At 53.0% G+C, this 24,135-nt stretch overlaps 1 protein-coding gene across 11 annotated transcripts; it reads right to left on the reverse strand.

Annotated features, from left to right (window-relative positions):
• Nucleotides 1-363: 363 nt before the first annotated feature.
• Nucleotides 364-19,557, reverse strand: FGR (FGR proto-oncogene, Src family tyrosine kinase). Of its 11 annotated transcripts, none has more exons than XM_036025593.1 (13): nucleotides 19,360-19,557; nucleotides 11,807-11,860; nucleotides 10,548-10,777; nucleotides 9,958-10,060; nucleotides 9,061-9,159; nucleotides 5,681-5,784; nucleotides 5,246-5,395; nucleotides 4,507-4,662; nucleotides 4,244-4,423; nucleotides 3,635-3,711; nucleotides 3,235-3,388; nucleotides 1,289-1,420; nucleotides 364-1,178 (listed from the first exon to the last, which is right to left on the reverse strand). In XM_036025593.1, the coding sequence occupies exons 3-13, from the start codon at nucleotides 10,765-10,767 to the stop codon at nucleotides 970-972; spliced, it is 1,584 nt and encodes a 527-aa protein (XP_035881486.1). In that variant the 5' UTR covers nucleotides 10,768-10,777; nucleotides 11,807-11,860; nucleotides 19,360-19,557; the 3' UTR covers nucleotides 364-969. The 11 variants fall into 11 exon arrangements, with proteins under 11 accessions (XP_035881486.1, XP_035881487.1, XP_035881485.1 ...); XM_036025594.1 differs by having other exon boundaries at nucleotides 10,548-10,780; XM_036025592.1 differs by having other exon boundaries at nucleotides 11,798-11,860.
• Between the last annotated feature and the right edge of the window lie 4,578 nt (nucleotides 19,558-24,135).

The raw sequence follows: 24,135 nt of genomic DNA on the forward strand, positions 1-24,135 counted from the left end.
CCACTGTAATCTTTCCCCACTGCACCTTTTGGGGGAGGTCTGCGGCTGTGCCTGTGATGAAGAGTATATCTGGAGAAATCAAGTAAAAAATTAGCACACCCACACAGATTGAAAGTCACATTAGTAAAGAAGGGGACATTTTGATCTCCCATTGCCTGTCTTCTGCATCCATTTCTCAACTCATCCTAAACTCACATAGGGGCAAGCAGGATTTTTGGGTCCCCAAACACCCCTTGGGTACCCTATGCTTAATAGGCATTAGGGCACTCTCTCACATTCCCTTCTTCCCAGCAGCCATATCAGCCCCACTCACCTCCCACTGACCACCACCCCTCCCAAAGGAAGGAATTTTCGTGGCTCAAGGACTCATGCTATCGTTTTTCTTATTTACAAAACTAATACACACACGTTTATTAACAGGGAGGGGGTGAACCCTCAGCAACCCTCCCCCTCAGTCTTGGCCTTGGACTCCAGTCCTGAGCTATAGGGTACATCCAGAAGGAAAGGGATCCAGCAAAGTCTTTCCTTCTCTTTGTAACTTATAATTGAGTGGGAGGTCAATTCTGGGGTCCTGGACCAGGGTGGGTTGACAGGCTAGGAATGCAAGGATTGAGGCGGGGGGCTAAGTAAGGGAAAGGATATACAGTTTTATAAATAACTAGACAAGGCCTGAGCATTTCTTTTTGGGGGGAGAGGGGCGCAGGAATAGGGAGACTAGAGGCATGTAGGGTCCTACTTGGAAAAAGAGAAATAATGCCTTGGGCCAAACTGGGTGATGGACGATCTCTGAGCCTCAATTTGCCCGTCCTTGAAATGAGTGGGTTGCCCTCAACAGCATCAGACCAGCCTGCTTGCTCTGACATGCTAGGACTCTATGAGGTTCTAAGCCTGGGGTCTTTGGGACCAGAGCCCTGGGGATTGAAAAGAGCTAGTGGGTATGCCTAGAGAGGTGACGGATGCCCAAACAGGTTATGTCTGGTCCCCAGGCTGGTACTGGGGTTCTGTGGAGGTGAAATAGTCCTCTAGGAAGGACTGCAGGTACTCGAAGGTCGGCCTCTCCTCCGGGTCCAGACGCCAGGTCTGCAACATGATCTCGTACAGGGATGCTGGGCAGCCCAGGGGGCATGGCATGTGGTAGCCATGCTCCACCTGTTCCAACACTTCCCGGTTGTTCATGCCTGGAGAGTGAGGCTCCGTCAGTCAGGGGGGTCTAGCCCCTCCCAGAGAAGCAGCCAGGAGGAAGTCCTTCCCCATGACCACTGTTCCACCTCCCCACCCCGCAGCAAACCTGGGTAAGGGACTCGGCCCTTGCTGACGAGTTCAGTGAGCAGGATTCCAAAGGACCACACATCTGACTTGATGGTGAATCTGCCATAAAGAGCAGCCTCTGGGGCTGTCCACTTGATAGGGAACTTGGCCCCTGGAGAGACGGGAGGAGAAGGGGAAGTTAATGAGGGGGTCCCTGGGAACAGCTGGATTAAAAGAATGGTGTCTTTAGTATCGAGAACCCCAAGCACAGAGATTTCTGGGCATAACAGAAAGGACCCCCCAGAATCCAGCCAGCACATTGTCTAACAACATATGTCTAGTATTATATGTCTAGCGGAGTGCTGGGCACTTTACAAACATTGTAATAATTCTCACAATAATAACATGTAACACTTGTACAGTGAATGTTCACTTCATGTCTTTAATAGGTGTTGGGAAAGTGTGACTTTAAGTGAAACAACATACAACAAAACCAAATTTTACCTAGGCTAATAATTGATAAAAAATAAGAGTTAATTTCCCGTGGCATATTTCTAGTCACAACAATATCACCAAACTTCTAAATAAAGACCCCCAATACTTCTAATATTAAACATTGAAATAAGCGTGAGCTGTACATTCATTTAAGAAAGATAAACAAGCCCTAACCAGTGTGGCTCAGTTGGTTGGAGTGTCATCTCATAAACCAAAAGGTCATGGGTTTGATTCCTAATCAGGGCACATGCCTGGGTTCCAGGTTCGGTCCCTGGTTGGGGTGCATGTGAGAGGCAACTGATGGATGTTTCTCTCTCACATTGATGTTTCCCTATTTCTATCCCTCCCTTCCTCTCTCTCCAAAATCAATAAGCATGTCCTTGGGTGAGGATAAAAAAAAGAAGAAAGAAAGAAAAGTAAATAAAAACACATAAGATAATTATGTTCCAGCTGCTTATTTCAGTTCAGGGTTGAAGGTGGCCAGAACCTCGCTGGCAGCTCAGGGCCAAATGCAGACCCCCCTGCACAGGGCGCCCTTCCACTGAAGGGCACACTCACACACACTCAGTCAGACAGGGAGGAGGCACACGTGCCCCTTCGCCTCACGTGCACAGCTTTGGGGTGAGGGAGAAAACCAGAGGACCTGGGGAAATCCATGAATTCATGGGCAGAATATGCAAACTCCACACAGACAGCGGCCCAGCTGGGACTCAGTTTTTTTTCTCATCCACATTACGATGAAATGACATTGAACAAATTGACATTATTCGAGGACCTACTGTATAGACTCTACTACATGCCAAGCACTGACCTAAGTGATTTACATGCACTAACTCATTTAAACCTTACAAAAACCCCTTGAGATACTCACTACTGTAGTATTATCCCCATTGTATAGATGAGGAAAAGGAGGCAGACCACAAGCTTACAAGTGGTTAAGATTGACACCCAGGCATTCTGGCTATAGAGTTCATGCTATTATACATACTGTCTTTCTTTTCTTAATTTTTATTTATTAATTTGAGAGAGAGAGAAAGAGAGGAAGGAAAAGAGAGAGAGAGAGAAATACCTATTTGCTGTTCCACTTATTTATGCATTCATTGGTTGATTCCTGTACGTGCCCTGACTGGGGATCAAACCCCCAACCTTGATGTATCAGGATGACGCTCTAACCAACTAAGTTACCTGGCCAGGGCCTATGCTTATTGTCTCTCACATGAGAATTACAGGAGTACCTGGCACATAGTAGGTGCTTAATAAATATTTGTTGGCTTACTGTTTGTCTGAATACTTTCATTTTATAAATGAGAAAAGATAGCTCACAGAAGTTAAGTGACTTGCCCAAGGCCACTTGGCTTGTAACTGGAGGGGCTTGGACTTGAACCCAGAGTTGCCTCTTCCACTACATCAGGATGGGAGTGTCCCAGATGGTCTGGGTTGGGGAAGGGTTCCAGAGTACGTGAGGCCCCAAGGTGGGATGAAGTGGGGTACCTTGCCGGGGGTGGTACTCATCATCCTCAATGAGACGGGCCAGCCCGAAGTCGGCGATCTTGCACACCAGCCGCTCCCCCACGAGGATGTTGGCTGCCCTCAGGTCACGGTGGATGTAGTTCATGCGCTCCACGTAGGCCATGCCCTCGGCTATCTGGGGCCAGGATATGGAGAGATGGGAACAGCATGGCTATGTGACACATCATTTGAAAAACCAACTTCCCAAATGAGAACACTGAGACTCAGAGATAGCCAGTTCCCTGCCTCAGTTTACACAGCTGATGCAGTGGGTGGGGCTGCGAGTCCAAGGGTAGGCTAAAAGTTTAAGGGCTCTAGGAGGGATCTGTGGAAGGTTAATAGGAGAAAGGCCTGAGAAATGAAGGCTGCTGCCCCAGTTTACCTGGGCTGCCATGTCCACCAGCTGGGGCAGACTCAAATCCTGGCCGTCTTGGTCCTTGAGGAACTCCAACAAACTACCTAAGGAGAGGAACCCAGAGAATCAGCAGCAACACCCTACCCCCACTTGTAGGCCAGCCTTGTCTCCCTCAGCTCTGCCCCTACCCAGAATCCACCTCCTGTAGCCTGGTCCCTTGCTCCCAGCCCTCTCATTTAGAGCTGCCCCCACATAGGGTCCCGCCAACTACCTCAGCCCTTCGCAGATCTCGCCCAGGCCCCACTCCCACAGACACCCTGCCCCTGCCCACATCTGTTCTCTCCCTACCTGTCCCCTCCAGCCTCTGCTTCAGACCCTTCCTCACCGCAGATCCCGCCTTCATTTGCCCAAGCCCCCATCACCAGCTGACCACAGCCACCTGGGGTTTTGCCCTCAGACCCCACCTCGTCTAACTCGCCCCGACCCCACACCCAGCACTCATGTGGTTTCACTTCTCTGTAGCCTCACTGGGGTTCTGCCCCCCATGCTTCCTCCCATCACAGACCGCCACCCAAGTCCCTCCCCCAGAGGCACCTCAACTTTGCCCCAGACCTGGATCCCGGAACCCCTTCTCACCATAGCACATGAACTCCGTCACAATGTAGATGGGCTCCTCTGACACCACAGCATACAGCTGCACCAGCTTGTCATGCCGCAGCAGCTTCATGATCTGCGCCTCTTCCAGGAAGGCCTTGGGGGACATGGTGCCCGGCTTCAGCGTCTTCACTGCCACCTTTGTGCTGCCGTTCCACGTGCCTGCCGGGCGCCCATGGTTCGTCAGGACAGGTTCCCTGCCAGCCCCATCCTCCCGCTGGCCCCAGCCCCTGGGACCTCCATACCCAGCCACACATCCCCAAAGCAGCCGGTGCCCAGCCGGCGCTCGAGCGTGATGGAACTGCGGCTGATCTCCCAGGCGTCCTTGGCCAGGCCCAGCGTCTGTGGCTTCATGGTGGTGCAGGCTGCTGTGAGCAGGTAGCACAGCCCGTCGTTCACCTCTGGGGAGCAGGGTGTCGGAGTCACAGTCGGACCAGGGTAGCCCACACATTCCTCATCCCGCCCCAGCCTCCGAGATCAGTTATAAGGAACCAGGCCACAGGTGAGGTCACAGGCCAGGGCGTGGCACCAAGAGAGTAAGGCGATCCCTTGTAAGGACTGGGGGACTTCCCATAGGAGGCGTCCTCCAGCTGGGCCTCCAAGGGTAAGGTGGGATTCTGACAGGTGGACATGGAGTTGAGGATTCCCCACAAAGATGTAGACATGCGACCCTCATCCTTCCGTGGGCCTCTTGTCTTTCTAACCAACCAAAGCAGAAACCTGAGAATGCCTCCCACCTTCCCCTTCACCTCAGAACCCATCCTCTAAGTCAGTCCTATCCTGCCTCCTACCCAGTTCAGACACAAGGGGGGCGCCATTTCCATACAACAAACAGCCTCAGGCCTCACGCCTGTTTCCTCTGGAATCCTACAGAGCAGTGTCCTGGGTGAGAAAGCCCAGGCTGGGTTCCAGTCCTGGGCCTTGGTCTCAGCGGGTTGGGTCAGACGTCTGCAGCACACACTGGTCCCAAGGGCCCGCTCTCACCCATGTAGTGCTGCACCAGCTCCTGCACCGAGTCGAACTGGGCCCGTGCAGTGATGTAGTAGCCACCCGTGTCCAGCTTTCGGATCTTGTAATGCTTCACATGATCTCCTCTGGCCTCGTCCCAATCCTTGATGGACAAGGAGTAGGCGCCTGTGGGGAAGGGTCACCTTCAGGCCTGCTTTCCTCCTTGGCCGCAGTCTGGAGGCCTGGAGAGGCCCCGAAGGCTGGGGACTCTGAAGTTGAACAGCTACATCCCTTGAACCCATTCCTAGTCTTAGCTCTGCCCCTCTACCCCATTCTGCCTTGGCCCTGACCCAAGCCCCGCCTCACCACTCCTAGCCCCACCCCTCCGGGTGTAGCTCCACTGACTGCTTGTAGCCCTACCCGAATGGCTAGGCTGTCCCAGCCCAGGGCCAGCCACCGCACAGCCCCCACCTTTGGTGGTCTCACTCTCCCGGATGAGAAAGGCTCCCCGGGGGTTGCTTGGGGAGAGCAGCTGCCTCTCGGAATCCTTCCTCCCGATCTTTCCAAAGTACCACCTGTTGGGAAGGGCCGACAAGAGTCAGATACACACCCAGTTCAACCCCCAAGTCAGCGTCCTGGGAAAAGTGACCTCACAAGCCAAGATTCAAAGTCCTCACCCACGAAAGGGGGCTCATACACTTGCTTCACAGCCTGTGAGGATCACAGAAAGGGGGAATTAGAACACTAGGCACATAGTAGGTGCCCAGTAAAGGTGAGGCTTTTTCTCTCCGCTCTCTGGGTTTCTCTTGAATTAAAATTGCTAGAACCCCAGCCACCAGTGACCTCACCAGGGTGCCCTGTCTGTCAGTCCACAAAGTCGTGACTGCTCCTGCAGGAGGTCATTTTACAGATGAGGAACTTGAGACGGGGGAAGGGAAGGGACCTCCCTAACAAGCCCGCAAGCAACTCCACTCAGAGCCCTTTGTGGCCCAACCCTTTGTGGCCCACCCTCCTTCTTTTCACACCGGCTCAGGCGATCACTCAGCTCCCTCTCCCCACACCCACCCGCAAACCCTCTCCTCCTCTGGTTTCCAGAACAACGCCCTTCCCAGCTTCTCATCCCCTCTTTCTCGCTGCGCCTGCCTGGCTCCTACTGCGGCTTTTCCTCCATTCTATTAAATCTCGGCGTTGTTCTAAGTCTCAGCTTCAACCTCAGGCCTCAAGCCTTCCTGCTGTCTCTTGAATATTCTTCCTTGGACTGAACTGTAGCCTCGAAGCAACTGTGAAAGTATGCTGGAGAGATGAAGTGATCACAGGTGCCGCCCTAGCAGAATCAGATGTTGGCGCTCTCCCTCTCTGGAGCTCACTCCCGCCTTCCCCTTCCCCCTCTCCTTACCCGCCCCCCCAGAGGGTGGAGTTACCTTTGCCTTCTCTCTCCTAAGCTCCAGGGCCCTACTTCTGCCTCTCTAACTTGTTTCCTGAGCCGACACAGCCCAGCTGGCTCACTTCTACCACTTCTGTACCTTTCTAAATCGACTTTCTTACACTTTGGGGGGGGGGGCATGCGGAATCAGATGTCATTCAGTCACTAAATTGGCCCATGACCATTTAGGGCTCAATTAAAAGGAGCATAGTTTTCAAATCAAGGGAGGTGGCAGTCTCAGTGAATTCCAAAATTGTCACCCTACACCTGGGTACTCAGTGCATTTTGGAGAACAGGAGAAGGCATTGGCAAATGCAGTGTCCAGGAGGGTAGGCAGGATGGGGAAGAAAGAGCTGCTACAGGACAGTGTAGACAGGACATATTTCCAAGTTTTTTTCAGAGCCTGCCCCCACCCACACTCATGACATGAGCTACTTCCTTAATAATCAATATAATAATAGCAACGGCATTTATTATTTTGTGTCACGCTCTGCTTTAATACATACATGCATTCATTTAATTCTTATAACAACACTGTGGTAAGTACTATTATTAACCACCATTTACAGATGAGGAAATTGAGATATCTCAGTGGTTAAGCAACTCGCCCATGGCCACAAGCTCTTAGATGCGTTGCTAGAAAAGGAACCCAAGCTGCCTGCTCTAGGGCCTGCGCTCTTGACCGCCACACTATTCTTAACAGCCACCTGCACCGAGTGCCTCTCACGGCTTCCTGGCGCTGCCCTGAAATGTGGACACCAGCACGAAACGCACAAGGCTCTCATCTTCTGCATAGCCACCCCCCCTCTCCTCCATGCCTTCCACCACCCTCGGTAGCTGACATCCGCACCCCACTCGAGCTCTGAACCCCGTCCACTCCCTTCCGCTCAGAGACACCTCTCCCCCACCAGCCAGCCTCCATCTGCAGCTTCTCCGTCCCAGCATCGTCCCCCTATGTCTACGTTTCTTCCTTTCCCAAAGGAAACTGACCTAAGTCCTCTCTTGCCATCCACACTCTGTTATCACTCTCATCTTCCCTTCACTTGAAAAAGGACTTCACACTCAGGGCTCTACTTCCTCACCTCCTACTCCCTCCCAGGCGCTGCTGTCTGGCCTGCACCCACTCACTTAGATCTCTCACAAAGGTCACCCCACTGCTAATCCAGTGGAAGCCTCTGCTACTTCCTCTCTTGTTTCCTGAAACCCCTCCTCCGCCCTCTCGGCTGATCTGACATGACTTGGCCTGGTTTTCCAGCAGCAAATTCTCTTTTGAGGGCAGATTTTTTCAAAGTTGGGTTCTAGGGCCAACCTCTCTCGTATTCCTCCCCCTTGCCTGACCCCCCCGTGCATCTTTAATTACCATCTCCACTCCAGAGAGTCCCAAATTTCCACCCCAGCCCAGGTGTGCCAGAGGCGAGGGCTACAGCAAATTGAGAGCCTTAGTGCCAATGCGGAGCGACTTCCCCTTCCTCTGGGCTAATTCGGGGCGTGGCTTGGCACGAGCTGGGCACCTCTCCTGCAAAGCACGACCTAACCTACTTGCTGGCGGTCTCCTCCAGCTGGGCGTTTCTATATCCATGAACATTAACCCAACAGGTCTCCCCTAGAAACCGACCTGCACCTACGGCCCTCACTCTAGCAAATGCCACCGTGACCCACCCGATTCCTCAAGAAGACTCTGGGCCACCCTGGATTCCTCCCGCTCCTTGTGCTCCAGCAGTGAATCAGCCACCAAGTCCTGCTGACTCTCACTCTGCAGTCGCTCTGATCTTTCTTTGTCCCGTATGTGCAGACAGATAAAAAATATACACAAGCCTCAGTTTCCTCATCTGTAAAATGGAGGCAGTAGTAATATCAATAGTGGTATTATGAGAAATAAATGAATCAGGGCAGGTAAAGTACCTGTAGTAGTATCTCAAGTACATAAATGGACTCTGTGAGTAATTCCCTGCCTCCTTAATAGAATTAATTCTAAATAATACCCTCTTGCATTTGTTTAGCACTTCACAATTTTTTAAAGCCCATACATGTTGTTGTCACTAACAGACAATCCGTATAATGCTTAGCAAATGCACCCAGATGATCTGGGTTTAAATGCCAGCTCCACTTACTTACTGGATATTATTGGGCAGGATGTTTCATTTCTCTGTGCCTTAAGTTTCCTCATTTGTAAAACAATAATAGTAGTTCCCAATTCCAGGAATACACATAGAGCACTTTGAATAGTGCCCAGCACATAGTATCATCTACTAGATAAGTATCATCTACGATTATTATCATCATTATTATCTTCTTTTATTCTCACAACGACCTTACAGAATTATAGACAAGGATACAGAGTGCAGCTGTGACTTGCCCAAGAGGTGACCTTGAGTCTGGACTCCAGAACACTGTTCACAGGGCTGGTCTCCCCTCAACCCTTACTCACTCTTCAGCTTGGATGGAGTCCACTGGGGCCACGTAGTTGCTGGGAATGTAGCCAGTCTGTCCTGAGCTGAGGGACCGAGCCTCCCACCAGTCACCTTCCCTGGAGGCACAGAACAGGGGGTGTCAGCAGCAACCTAACCCCCGGGGCGCCTTGGGGCCAGGCAGGGCCACACAGAGGATCAGTTGGAGGCTGGCTCTGCCAACCCCTTATCTTGGACACACACACCCCACGGCTTTTGTGTGCTTTAACCCCAGTCACTACAGCGGTCCCAGGAGACTGCTCCCTGGAGAAGGAATGTGTTTAGGAACATCTGGGCCTTCTGACTTTCTCCTCTGGCTCCTCAGCTGGGCTGGGGTTCGGGTAGGCAGTGGACAGCTAACTAGGTCACTTCCCTACTGAACCCCGCCCTCCATTGCTACATGTTTCTTTCTGGACAAAACCCAGATTCTCGACAGCACTAGAAAAGCCCTGCAGAGCTGCTCCCACTCACCTTCCAGCCGCTGCTCTCTCTGCTCGGCCCCTCGTACTTTATGATCCATCTACACTGAACCACTTGGTGGTTTCCAGAAGTCATCATTTATTCTCATTCTCTCCCTCTCTTCCTCTTTTCTCCCCTCCTTCAATGTCTAATCATTTCTCTAGGCTCAGCTTAGAAATCACCTCCTCCAGGAGGCCTGCCCTGATCACCACTACCCTGGACACCATATTTGGTATTATCTCTGTGCCCATAGTTCCTCATGCTCCCCTCACATAGTGGCAATCACCCAGAGCTGTTGCTGTCATGCATCTGTGTCTCCAGCTCATCTGGAGCTGTCTGAGGATGGGGGCTGGGTAGGTTTCCTCTCTGTGTCCTGCTCCCAGTCCAGGCGGGCCATGCTGAGTGGTCTCGTTACTTACGTGTTGTTCAGGATGTGGAACTTCTCGCCCTTGATGAAGGTGAGGTCGTCTTCAGTCCGGGCCTCATAGTCATACAGGGCGACGAACAGGGTCACCCCAATCCCTGCAGAGTCAGAGCTACTCAGCAGAGTAGGGCACAAGACAGGGATCCCCAAGGCGAATGCACCCCTCGAGTCCTATTCCCCAGCTAGATACTGTGTCTCCTCACTGCTGTGCCCTTCTTCCCAGAGGCCTCTGGAGTCCCAATGATTTCCAATTTGGGCTTCACAGCTTGGTCCCCTTCGATTTAAGACACACACCTTCAAGCCCATCCCTCCCAACCTGGGAGTCTCCAGGTCACCAACTCCTCTTCTTCCCCACCAAGAATTCCCAATTGCATGTCATCAGGGTTCCTCTCTCAGAATGGGACAGAGCTATGTCTTCCTCTCAGACTGGGGTTTCTGAGGTAGGGCTCTATGTATGTCCCCAGAGTGCACGCTAAAAGCAGGGCTGTGTCTCCCCTGCCACACTGGAGGCTCCTAAGGACGAATCCTTATCTTCCCTTCTCCCAGGGCCCAGGGAGTACCTGCCTCCAGCCTTACTGGACTCACCTGACATGCCCCTGACGGTGCCCCCATCGAGGAAGGCGGGGCTGGTGGGCTGAGCGCAGAAGTTGTTGTAGTTGGGGATCTGGGCAAAGGAGGACGCAGGCCGGGTCTGAGTAGGGTCAGGGCCATAGCGGTCCGCGGCCCCGTAGCTCCTGAAGTCCCCTTCCAGACCAACATCCTCCTTGGGCCCCGGCTCCGACTTCTTGCAGAACACACAGCCCATTCCAGGTGTCCTGCTAAAGAATGGGGGCATGCCTCACTCGGGGGCCCCTGCCAGATACCCGACCCTATGCACATTCTCGAGTGTGTGTGTGTGCACATGCACACCCACGGACCACCAGGTCCAGCTGCCTAGCTGATGACTCTGACACAAGCATGCAGCTCATCCTCTCGGGTCTGGAGTAGGGGGGCCTCCCTAGTGAGGGATGAAGGTGGGGCAGGGCTACCATTGGATCCACCTACCAGCTGCCTTAGTGTGTTTGGAGAGGGCATGCATATCCTCAGTCGGGCTGGTTTTCTGCTTCCAGATGTTGCTGGCCTTATTTCTATGTATTTTGCCTCCTAGTCCTTCAATATGTTGTATTTCTGTGACTCCTTCAGAGTGCTCGTGTGTGTCTTTTGTGTGTCTCTAAGTATTTGTGAGTTTGTGGGTATGAGTCTCTGTGTGCATATGTGCAGTCTTTTGTGACTGTCTCAGTGCCCATGTATGTAAGTGCATGTACATATCCATGTATGTGATGGCTCTGTGTGTGCTCATTTCTTACGTGTATGTATATGTGTGTTTCTGTGCAAGTGCATATGCATGTGCCTCTGTGTGTATTCTTGTGCATGCAGGTCTGTGTGAGGAGGTGCCTCTGTGTCTGTGTATCATCACGTGCTTGTCTGTGTGCTCTGGGGAAGTGTGTGAATGTCTGTGCATGTGTATGTCTCTCCATGTATGTGCATGTTATGCACGAATGTGTGGTTGTGAGTGAGTGTGTGTGAGGGCTGTGTGCCTGCACCTGGAAATTCCCTGCAGAGGGGGATCAAGGCCATTTCCTGTCGTGGGTCCAGCCTCTGGCCTCTCAAGCTGCCTCATTCTGGCTCCCCCATCTGTTACCTAGCAACAGGGCCCTTGTAGGAGGAGGGGTCTGTGAGGAGTTGTGGGACCCAGGAAGGCCACCCCAACCCAAGTTCCAACCCTCAAAGCTGAAGACTCTTGGGGAAGGGTTCCTCCGCATGTGAAGCCCTCAGACCCCACTCTCCTCACTCACCCCTCAGGCCCCTGCTCCTCGGTCAGTGGGGCTGCGGCATGGTCATTGGGAGGGGCCGGAGACCTGAGAGCGAGACAGAGGACATAGAAGATGCAGGTTCTGCCAATGTTCCTGCAAGCCAGCTGCTAGCTCCTGCCCCCTTCAGGAAGCCAGAAGGCCTGGGCTGTGTCCCAGTGTGGCTTCTGCCTTCATTTTCCTTTCCACCGTCCCCAGCACACTGACACACTCACCCTCACGTGGGACACACGCCCACACTGACTCTGCACATCAGCCCGACGCACCAACACTCCGCCACAGACAGTAATACACACAGCAGCAATGGTCACACGCCAACCCTCTCGCATACGTTCCTGTGAGTGTGCTCACCACCACCCCACACACCAACACAAACTCACACGCAAGCCCAAGCTCTGAAGTGCAGTAGCATGTGCACACACGTGTGCATGCACACACACAGGATGCCTCTCAGAAAACAGACTCGGACACTCATAGTTTAGTGTTAGATCCATTTCTCTAACTGGGTTTCTGCTACGCCATGCTCTATCCATTCTTGGGGGGCTGCTAGTCACTGTCTCCTAAAAATACAGTTTCCTGCCTTTGGAAGCGGCCTCTGCTCCCAGCCGTCCATCTGGTGGCAGAGTAAAGGCAGACACCTACCTCCGGAGGGTGTTCCTATCCCCACAGCAGGGAAAGGCCCAGGCCAGGAACCAGGGCAACCCGGATGCCCTGGAGAGCCCACCAATGTGCCTAGCCTTTCCCGGTAACTGTGTCCCCTGAGCAACAGGCCGACAGGTCATTGAGCAAGGGCTCCCACGCCCCACCAGAAACTCTCCCATTGCAACACTCAGAGAGGAACTGCCGGGGAGAGCTCAGTTTCCTAAGATGTGAGAAGCATGGAGAGTTGCAGGGCGGGGCCCACCCAGGGAACATCAATTTCCCCAGAGGAGCCTTGGGGCCCCTACCTTTCCTTCCTTTCTATTTTTTTAAGGTTTTATCTATTTACTTTTTAGAGAGAGGGGAAGGGAGAGAGAAAGAGGGAGAGAAACATCGATGTTCAAGAGATACGTAGGTAGGTTGCCTCTTGTGCACCCCTAGCCGGGGACCTGGCTTGCAGCCCAGGCATGTGCCCTGACCAGGAGTTGAACTGTCTGCATTTTGTTCTGAGGGCTGGTGCTCAATCCAGCCAGGGCTGCCTGGCCTTTCTTAACCCCAAGTCCAGTTTCCCTTATAGAAGATAAACTTCTTCCTCTTGTCTCTCTGGGTCCTGCCTCTCCTCCCAAGCACCACTCACCTCTTCCTCTTCCAGGAAGCCTTCCTGGATCCACCAGGTTCACCACCACGTCCAGCTGCCTAGCCGATGACTTTGTCACATCAGTGCTCTGACCTTCACCTTAGTCCTACCAGCCCCTCTCACCCTTCACTGTAACTGTTCTCCTGTGTAAGGGGGGGCTGACACCCATGTGGTGAACTGTGAGGCGGGCTGTGGTTTGAAACCTAAAAAAGCCCCTGTTCACCAAGGCGTTGCAGAGATCTTCACCTCAGGACCCCTCCCCTAGGGCAAAGCTACTGTGTTTGAAAGGCTCCAGGAGGTTGCAGGGCTGGAAGCAGGGAGACAACGGAGGGGGGGGGGTGGTGTCCAGGGGTTTCAGGCACTGGGGACAGATGAGGGTAATATGAAAACAAGGGTTACAGGGTGAGGTTAGGGGACTTCTCACATGAAGACACATGTGTAACTCAAATGGCACACTGGGTCTATACCCAGGAACACACAGCTGACACATTCTTGGACACACGCATTACCTCAGCTACACACAGCACCTCACGCAAAGCCTCTGAGCTCCTCTGTATAGAGTGTCTCTCTCTCTCTCTCTCTCTCTCTCTCACACACACACACACACACACACACACACCAGATTCCCAGACATATCTTCAAGGACACCCACACCCCCGTATACACTCGCCTCCAGCCCTCACCCACCTACACACACACAAAGCCCTTCCCCAAGAACAGCGTATTCAGAATCTATAGCATTACTAGGTGCCAGCCACTGCATTCAACATTTTACATATATGATCTCATTTCATTCTCATAACAACCCTATGAGGTAAGTATTTATATTATCAATAAGGCAACTGAGGCACCGGGAGCTTTCGAAACTTGCCCAAGGTTACACAGTTGATACACCCTGGCGTTTGGCTCCAGGAGGAGAGCCTCTTCTTCCCCTTGTCTGGTCACAGACCCGGATAATTACAGCCCTTCCTGCAAACAGGCACAGATGCACGGAGCCCCCACAGGGACACACAGCCCTCCCAGATGGCGGACCCACACAGAGCTCCCCTCTACAAAAAGACACACATTTATACAACCTCTTGGGTCCCCACATAGATACAATGTTGCCACTAAAGTACGTATTTCCCCAATGTTTTTAAATCAGCCTAAGGGGAGCCCCAGGTTCTGCATGCCTGGAATGGGGTGGGTTCAGAAAGCTGTCAGCTACGGAGAAGGAGGCAGAGGGCTCTGTGGGCTGAGGACAAGGTCTGATCCTACCGGCAGCAGGGTCAGCTCTCGGGGCTTTGTACTCTAGACCTAATGGGGACCGGAGTCCAGGGCATGGCCTGGCCCTCTGAACACCAGTATGTTGAGGGGGCTGGGGATGTGGGGTGAGGGTGTGGGGCACAAGGTATGCCCTCCACATGGCCCGAGGCAGTGGCGGGGCTACACTGAATGTGACCACGCTCATTTGGCTTTGTCGGAGGAACGAGATAGGGAGAGAGGGGGAAAGAAAAGGCAGAGACAGAGATGGAGAGATACAGGGGGACATAAGCGCAGAGAGACAGAGAGAAGCCCAGTGTGATATGCTGGTATGCTGACTCCTACAAGGAAAACAGGCCCTGATTTGTCGCATTTTCTGATTTCCATGGTGTAAATATTCCCACCATGGCTGATTTCAGGCTACCGAAGTGACTTCCTGAGCACGGGGCTGGAAAGAGATTCGCAGAATCAGCTCCCCAGAGCCAGCACTGGCTGGCTCCAGCACTTCACTGCCAGAAAGGAAGAGAGAGGGGGAGAGAGAGAGAGAGAGAGAGAGAGAGAGAGAGAGAGGGAGGGAGAGAAATGAGAAGTAGAGACAGAAACAGGAAAAGAGAAATGATGAGAGTGAGAAAGAGAACTAAAAAAGAAAAAGAAAAGAGGCCCTGGCTGGTGTGGCTCAGTGGATTGAGTGCCAGCCTGAGAACCAGTTGGTTGCAGGTTCGACTCCCAGTCTAAGGCACATGCCTGGGTTGCAGACCAGGTCCCTGGGGAGGGACCTGTGAGAGGCAACCACGTATTGATGTTTCTCTCCCTCTCCTCCTTCTCTTCTCCTCTCTAAAATAAATAAATAAATAAAATATTTAAAAAAGAAAAGAGAGAGGGAGCTTTGACTTCTTAGAAATCTGGGAGGCAATAAGTATTAGTTTAAAAATGCTAATTTACACCCTGGCTGGCGTAGCTCAGTGGATTGAGCATGGGCTGCGAACCAAAGTGTCGCAGGTTCGATTCCCAGTCAGGGTACATGCCTGGGTTGCGGGCCATGACCCCCAGCAACCACACATTGATATTTCTCTCTCTCTCCCCCGTCCCTTCCCTCTCTAAAAATAAATAAATAAAATCTTTAAGAAAATGCTAATTTAATGAATACTTATTCTGTGCCTGGTATTGATGCAAGCAATTCCCATGTGTGATCTCACTTAGCAGCCCTATGAAGTAAGTGGGTTCTATTATCACCCATATTTTACAGGAAGAGACTTGACTCTGATCATGAATATGCCTGTTGAACACCTGGTTGAAAGGAGTCAGCTACTAGAGGCTCATCCGGGTCAAAATCAGGTTGTAGCCCTAACCAGTGCTGTAGCTCAGTTGGTTGAGCATTATCCCACAAAGCAAAGGTCACCAGTTCAATTCCTAGTCAGGGCAGAAGTCTGGGTTGTGGGGCCCAGTCACTGGTTGGGGTGTGTGTGAGAGGTAACCGGTTGATGTTTCTCTCCCTCTCTTTTCCCCCTCCCCTCTCTGTCTCTAAAATTAAATAAAATCTTTTTTTAAAAAGTCAGGTTGTGGATGTCAGAGCTGAGGTCAACCCTGGACCATGGTGCTCTGGCCTTCGACATTTCCTCTCTGTGGCTCTACCCGACTGGAACCTTGGATGAATGACACAAGTCCTCTGAACCTCAATGTTTGCAGCTGTACCTTCTGCGCAGTTTTGGGGAAGGTGTACGGAGATGTGGCTCTTGTCCAGTGTGCGGTGGCTAAGTGAACCTGAGAACCACAAGTGTCATAGCTAGAATGGCCCCCCAGGGACCATGAATCAGCTCGCCCCCGTCTTGTGTGTAGGGTGGAAATAACTTGCTCGAGGTCAAATAGCCAGATGGGGGATTCAAAGCCAGGACTATTAATTCAGGTCCAGAGTGCTGTTCCTGGCACTGTGGCTGTGTTCTCCAAAGACCGCACAGGGGAACGTCGTATTTCCTACCCAGCTCCTGGGCAACTGAACACAACATCCCCTGCCATATCACATGGCAGCTGGCCACCCAGCAGGGAGCCTGACTCCCTCCCACCCCTACTCCTGGACACAGGAGCCCTAGGCCCACACGTTCTTCCTTGAGGCCATACTTCCCAAAGCCTTGATGTAGACCCAGGATGTCCCGTTCCCCACTAACCCCTGCCGAGTGTATGTAGGATCTGGAGACAGGTTTAGGAGAAGTTCTATCTGGCCTGCCAACTAGCTTGAGACATTGGGCAAGTGAGTTCACCTTTCTGAGCTGCAGTTTCTCTGCCTAAAATATAGGAATAGAAATAGCTACCTCAGGAGGTTGCTTCTGAGCGTTAAATGCAGTCAAGCCTCTGAAAGCACCTCTGAAGCTGAGGGAAGAGGAACGGCAGGGCTGAGAAGAAAGAGAAGTTCCCAGGGTGAGGTGGGAGGGCTGAGCTGGCCCAGCTGCCTAGGGGATTTCACCAACAGGGAACTGGGGTTTGGGGCAGCCACAGGAAACCACCATCCCGCAAGAGTTCTGGCTTCTTCTCAAGGCTCGGGACAGTCCATGAGAAGGCCAGGGCTGGAGGAGCAGGGGTCAAGTCTCAGTGCCGCGTCACCCCACGGTCACAGTCACCAGGACCTGACCCCCTCCCCCCCACTGCAGGCTTTCATCTCTCACTGAGACCTTCCACCCCTCACCGAGCTCCACTGCCCACAGTGAGCCCTGACCTCCTTCACGGAGGCCTGCACCTTTCATTGCATCGTCAACCACCTCACACCAGCCTTCCTTGGGGCCGTACTGTCCTCCACCCCTGAACACCCAGGGGCATAGAAGATACCCTTAATCTGGGGCTACTACCCTGGTCGGGGGGGAAGGGCGGGGTAAGGGTGGGAGCAGGGGAAGAGGGAGGGGACCTCTTTGTCACACTAGCTTTATGGTCCTGAGGGTGTCAGCTGAATTTTCTTCACGTCTTGTGGGTAAAAGAGGTTTTTCACTTGTTGCTAGAAACACACCCACCAGCCTCTAAAGCAGGGGTCCTTAGGAACTCCAGATGCTTGGGATGTGTGAAGCAGGGGTGGTCCAGGGAGTGGGGTGGAGCTGAAGGAATAGGAGTTTACATTCCACGCTGTGGCCAGACAGGAAGCCCCCTCTCCAGGTCCCACCTTAGGCCAGCCGGAAGGGCCCTGGCTCCCACTTCCCCAGCTCTGGGGCCCCCCTACCCAGCCTCTCAAGGTCTGGCCACTTCCTTTCCACAGCAGCCCCAGGTTGCTGCAGAGAACACTCAGATACCCTCACATATGCTCACATGCTGACGCTCATTCACTCAGAGCCCAAGCGCTCGTCACAAATACTCTCACACCCTCATAGCCGCTGGGATCGGGAGCCAGCCATGAAGCCCACGGAGCCCAGGCCTTCCACCACTCCCCCTCCGCCCATTCAAGAGGGCTCCCAGGATCTGGTGGGGATGAGGAGGCAGCTCAGGCCTCAGCTCTGGCTACTTTCTTCACCATGTCAGGGACAAGACGCCCTGGGCTCCGGGTCCCTACCACTGGCCCTGTCAGTCATTGACTCCCAAACCTCCGTCTTCCCATCCGTGAAGCGGGAACAGAGCCCTGCTTTTCCACAGCCTCCGCAGATGGAAGGTGGCCGCAGGACTCCGGACGCTGGGTGTGGCACCAGGGGGTTGAAGACAGATCTCAAACTTGTTGACTTTCCCAGTTACAGACCGTCAACAGATCACAAACATTTATTTATTGACTAGATGTCAACTGTGTGCGGGTCCCTGGAGGCCCTGTCAGGCTTTCTGGAGCTCCTACATGCTTTTGAGAAGGCAAAGGGCAGGCTCTCCAGATCAGTGATAAATAACTCCTAACCTCTCCAGCACACTTAGCAGAAACTGCTTTCGGCACCTGACTCTCCTGACTAGGGACGTGATGGGAGGTGGGGCTGGATGGGGGCAGAGATGGTTTCCCCCATAATTCACATGAGGAGAATGAGCCCCGTAACTAGCCGACAGCCCCGCGGCGATCAAGAGCCTGGTCTGGCCAAGTCCCAGAAACTGCAGATCGCCCACCCCAGGATCCCTGGACACGGGGCATCACCGCTTTACCCCTGTGTCCCGCGGCCCTTCCCCACCTGGGGACCCAAAATTGGCAGGGAAGCGGGGACCAAAGCGAGCTTCTACGAGGGCAGCGCGCTACAGCAGCCAAGCAGAGCTGGGCTCCGCTTCTCCGCCCTCTCGTTGCCATGGAGACAGCCCCTCCCCGCAATCGCGGTCAAAGGCAGGATTTCCGTCGGGGCGGCCAGCAATTCCCGGATCCCGAGAAGAACGTGGACCGAGACCGCCACGGGGGGCAGGGAGGGGGCACCCAGGGAGGCCCATCCCCGCCGAGGGCGGGGACTTCCCCAGGAAGCCGCGACCCACGCCTCCAGCGCCTTGGAGAAGTGTCTCTCGCATCCCCCGACCCGCCCACCCGTGCGCCCCGAGGGTCTCCGCTCCCCTCTGCGCTCTAGGCTTCGCCCCCGACGTCTGCCGATTCCGGGTGGGGACTTAATGGACGCCCGGAGTTGCACCCCGCATTCTGCATCCTCCAGAAATGGTTCTCCTTAACCCCTTTCCGGCAAACGGCCTCCCCTGACCCCCCAGACCCCCCACCTGGTTCCCTCACCCCGACCCCGCAGCTTCTTCCCAACCCCCCCCCCCCGCGCACTTTCCAGGTCCCCGCAGTTCCCCCCAGCCCCTTTCGGAGGTCCGCGAGTCCCGCTCCCCCGACTCAGCCTTCTTCCCAAGATCTACCAAGGTCCCTCCACAGGTTCCCTCCGTTTCCCCCGCCAGGTGTTCCTGGGGGACCTGCTTTCCCCGCAGCCCCTCCCGCCTCCGCCCATGACTCTCCAGGTCTCCTCAGTTTTCCTCCTTTGGTCCTTTTCTGGGCACGGCCCCCCTGGCCCTCAACTCCCTCAGCCGCCCTCCCTGAAGTCAGGCTTACCCCCCTCCCGCCCCCGCCCCCAGCCCCAGTCTTCCTCTCCAGCCCCACCCGACGACTGCCTACCTGGTCCCAGCGGAGGCCGCTTCTGACGACCCCGGGGTGAGTCAGCGGGGCTCCCAGCAGCCAAGAGTGCCTACGTGAGGGGAAGGGGAAGCAGAAAACTGGGGTGCTGCCCGCCTCTGACCGCTGCCCGCTCTGGGCAGGAGGAGGAAGCCGTCTTGGACTTCTCTTATTGCAGCCGCAGCGGCGCGACGGCGGTGGCGGCAGGGAGAACTCACAGTCACGCCCCAGCCCCAAGCCAGCTGCCTGTAGCGGGGAGGGGCCCTGAAATCACAGGCCGGCCCGCCCGCCCCCAGTTCCCACCTCCCCTGGATTACCGGGGGTCGGCTGTCCCAGCCCCGACCCTGCACCCCAGCTGCTCTCCGCAGACCTGAACCTCCAGCACAGCCTTCCCCAGGAAGGGGCCCTTCCAAAGCACCTGCTCTTTTAGAATCATTGCATTTGAGGTTAAGAGGGGCTTTTTTTTTCTGTCCCTGAAGCCTTCCTCCACTCCTTTTGCAGCCTGGAAAACTGAGGACCAGATGAGGACCAGCCTTACCCAAATTCCCACAGCCAGTTGACCTCAGGCTGCTGTCACTGGAGCCACTGCAGATCCAGTCACTGAGCCTTGCCATCCTCAGGAGCCAGGCCCTGGGGACCCAGTGCCTGGGCCCTGAGGATTTCTGACAGTGGGGGGCAGCAGTAGGTCCTTCCCTTGGGAAACTGTTTTCACAGCAATCATCCCTCGAGCACCCCCTGCCCCTGCACACACTCAAGGTTTAGAAAAATTGAACATCACCCTCCATCACAGTTACAACCTTTCCAACTAGCAGGGATCCTTGGCCCCTCTCAACCCGTGGTTCCATCCCCCCTCCAGCCAGTGTTACTTCCTCAGCCTTAAACCAAGGACCATGCAAATCCCCGCCGGAGGAAGAGGAGATGTGTGTGAGAGGGCTGTGTGGTGCAGGGGCACTGTGTTGGGATTAGCGGGGAGGCTGTGCAAGTACAGATGTGTGTGCATCGCACGTGACTGCAGTGTGGGATCAACGACTAGGACACATTATTTGGGTGTGAATAGGAATGTGTGTGAATGCCTCTGTGTGTGCATATGCGCGTGCACTTGTGCATGTGTTCAGGTGTGCCCCACTGTGACTGTGGGGTGGCCGAGTACAGTGGGATGCAGGTAAGAATGCTTTTCTCCTGGGAAAACGAGAGGAGGGCTGGGCTGGAAGAAGCAAGGGAAGAGGCGGAGGTGCGAGGATGTGGGAAGGGTGTCCTCACCCTGGCTGGGCACCGGCACCTCCACCATCAAGCACTTCCTGAGTGGCCATTGGTCCAGGTGCTCAGTTAACAAAGAAACGTGTATTATTGCCTGTCAGAAGCCAGGCAATGGCTGCTGGGAACAGAGATGAAAGAGACTGATCCCTGTCCCTGGGAGGGCCCCACAATCTACCAGGCTATCTCTGTCTTCCTTTAAGTTCTGGCTCTGCAGGAGGCCTCCCCTGATTGGCACTCCCGACCCCAGCAGAACTTTCAGCACCTCCTGCCTGGTGCCCACTGGTTCTCAGGGTGTGGGGAGTGGGATATGTTTTCCTCCGGAGCGGAGACTGGGCCTGGCTCTTGTCCATGCCTCCAGCCCCCAGCCCCCGTGCAGGCTGTCTGGGCATAGAAATATATCAATTATTCAGGAACAAAGGAATTAACATGTAAACAAGTGAAAATCCAATGAAAAACTAAATAATCGAGTGTAAGAATAAGGAACGGTGAATAAATTCGAGAATTGATGACTAAATAGGCAAATGAACAGAGGAATAAAACTGCTTCTGCTTTTCAAATACAAATTGGACCAAATTGCTTAAAATCTCTAATAGCTTACTTCCCACTTTGCTTGCATAATGAAAGTAAAATAAAATAATAATAAAGAATAATAAAATCCAAACACCTTGCCACGGCCTCCCAGGCTGAGTGCCCCTGGGCCCTGCCCACCGCTCCAGTTCCAGGGGGCCATCCTCCTTCCTCTTCAGCCACCAGAATCCTTTTCAGTTCTAGTAGAATGCATTGAATTTTTGCCTCAGGGTCCTCTCACATGCTGTTCCCTCTTCCTAAGATAATCTTTTCCTTGCTTTTCACAGTACTGGTTCCTTTCTGTCCTTCACCCGAAGTGCTGCCTCCTCTGACCACCTCATCGAAGGAAGTCCTCTTGTTTTTGCTCTTGGCACCCAGTTTGTCCCCTTCGTGGTAGTTGTCACAATCTAGAATTGGGTATTTCTCAGTTCGTTGTTTAATGTCTCTGGATCTCTCTGACTGCAAGACATACCTGGCATCACTCAGGACAGAGACTCTATGACTCTTATTTATCCATTTAGAATAACCAGGTGGCCCTGGCCGGTGTGGCTTGGTTGGTTGGAGCGTCGTCTTGTAAATCAAAAGGTTGCACGTTTGATTCCTCCTGGTCAGGACACATACCCAGGTTGTGGGTTTGATCCCCAGTCATTTTAACCTTTCTGTGCCTCAGTTCCCTCCTCTGTGAAATGGGAATAATTGTAGACCCCACTTCACAGGAATCCTGGGAGAAATCAATGAGCTGTTAGACTAGTGCTTAGCACCTAGTCAGTACCATATAAGTGTTTGCTATCATTCATTCATTCGATCAAACTTCAAGCCTTCCCTGTCACTACTCTGTGACAGGCTGGGTGCTGGGGGTCCAGATAGGAATCAGGTCTAGTCCTTGTTCTCTACGTGGCACTTGCTCTCTATGTACAGGTGACGGTGGGCACAAGGCAAAGAGACCACAGAACGGGCCTGCTAGAACCTCCCACCATCCTTTCAGCCCTCATGCTCTCATGCTCCTTTAAATCAATTTTGAAAACTGATACCAAAACCAAAAATCAAAGCCCAGGAAGCCAGCTGAGATCTCCCATCCATGTCCTATCTAGCCATCACTCTCTGGGTCTCACTTCTGTTTTTAATCAGCTCAGATTCTGTTGTCATTCCTGACAGCCCTCCTTTGCGAAGACGCTGCACAGCTCGCCTCTCTCTCCCTCTGGCGTACTGGCCTGGAAAGCCGCAGGCCTGCTGCTGTCCAACCAGCCGCCTTCTCTGGGCGCGGAGGAGAAGACTACCCGCCACATGCAGACAGGGTCGCAACTCCCAGCCTCAAAAGGACAGTACTCCTCCAGGGCAGTTTCTTAGTAAACTGGCCCTGCGTATCTGCCCAGGTCTGCCCTGCGCATCCGACCAGTTCCCACCCTTTCTTCTGTCCCCCAGCTTCGCACCTCTTCTTCCCTGTCCACTTGCACTCCAAATCCCTTCACCTTTTGTGGACTCCACACCTTCTGCAGCCCCCTCTCCAGCGCCATCTATGGCTCCCTCTCCACAGAATTATTTCAGCATACAAACAGGTTCTAGAAATCTTCATGTAAAAGGAAAACACAAACACCTTCCCCTAGAGAATGAAGCATCTCTCTTGCCTTTTTGAGAGAAACTGCAGTTCATTTATTATGTAGTTGATGAGGAAGAGGTTTGTTGTTGTTGTTGTTTTGTAGAAAAATACCAGCTAACCCATGAGAAGTAAAGTGAGAACTAGAAAAACCCCATTTTGCAGCCCCGATTAGATCATTGATTTAGGCAAGAATCATCGATGGATCTGTCAGCTTGGCTTGCTATAACAAAATGTCATGGACTGGGTGGTATTTGGGGCTCAAACAACAAGCATTTACTCCTCACAGCTCTGGGGGCTAGAAACCCGAGATCTGGGTCTGGTGGGCTTGGTTTCTGGTGAGCACACTCCACTCAACTTGTTGAAAACTCCTTCTTGAAGTGTCTTCACGTGGCAGAGAGAAAACCAACTCTCTGATGTCTCTTCTTATACTGACACCTGTCTGATTAGATTAGAGCCCCGCCCATAAGGTCTTATTTAACCTTAATGACTTCCATAAGGGCCCAAGCTCCAAATATAGTCACATGGGGAGTTAGGGCTTCAAAATACAAATGTGGCGGGGCGAGGGGGAGGCACGTTTCAGCGCATAGCAGATGCCAAAACCACCAGTTGAAAGGTTTTCAAGAACAGAATGTTCGCCCCGTGCTGAGGGAGCACGGCACAGCCGATCTGGTGTCTGCAAGAGGATCTCTCCTTTTCCACGGGGAGGTCTGGTGGGCACCCCATGCCTGGTGTCGGCAAGCTGTGGGTCAGCTGTGGCCCTCGGCCTATTTTCGCACAGCCCGTGAGCCAAGAATGGCTTTCACATTTCTAAATGGTTCAAAGAATCAAAGGAAGTGTAAGATGGAGTGATGTGTGAAAATTACATTAAGTCCAAATTTCAATGTCCATAAATAAAGTTGTACTGAGACCCAGCCACACTCCATTTACCGTATTTTTCGGACTTTAAGAGATGCTTTCCCCCAAATTTGGGGGGGGGGATGGGGGTGCATCTTATAGTCCGAATGTAGCTTACCTGGCTAGTAAATGTAGTGTACTATTATGTTATTTGTGTTATTAAGTATTCTACCACAATTTTTGCTTCAAAATTTTCCCCCTATTTTCCTTCTCTAAAACCTAGGTGCGTCTTATGGTCCTAAAAATACAGTACATATTGCAAATGGCTGCTGTCATGCTACAATGACAGAGCCAAGTAGTTGCAACACAGACCCTACGATCTGAAAAGCTAAAAATATTTACTCTCTGGCCCTTTACAGAAAAGCTTTGCCAAACTGTGCTTTCGACCTAACTTGCAGCGACAAGAGATACAGGGTTTAGAGGATGAAGTAAATGACCCCATGAGGGAAACTTCGGACTCACCT

This window comes from Phyllostomus discolor, chromosome 5 (genome assembly GCF_004126475.2).
Source record: "Phyllostomus discolor isolate MPI-MPIP mPhyDis1 chromosome 5, mPhyDis1.pri.v3, whole genome shotgun sequence".
Taxonomy (NCBI): domain Eukaryota; kingdom Metazoa; phylum Chordata; class Mammalia; order Chiroptera; family Phyllostomidae; genus Phyllostomus; species Phyllostomus discolor.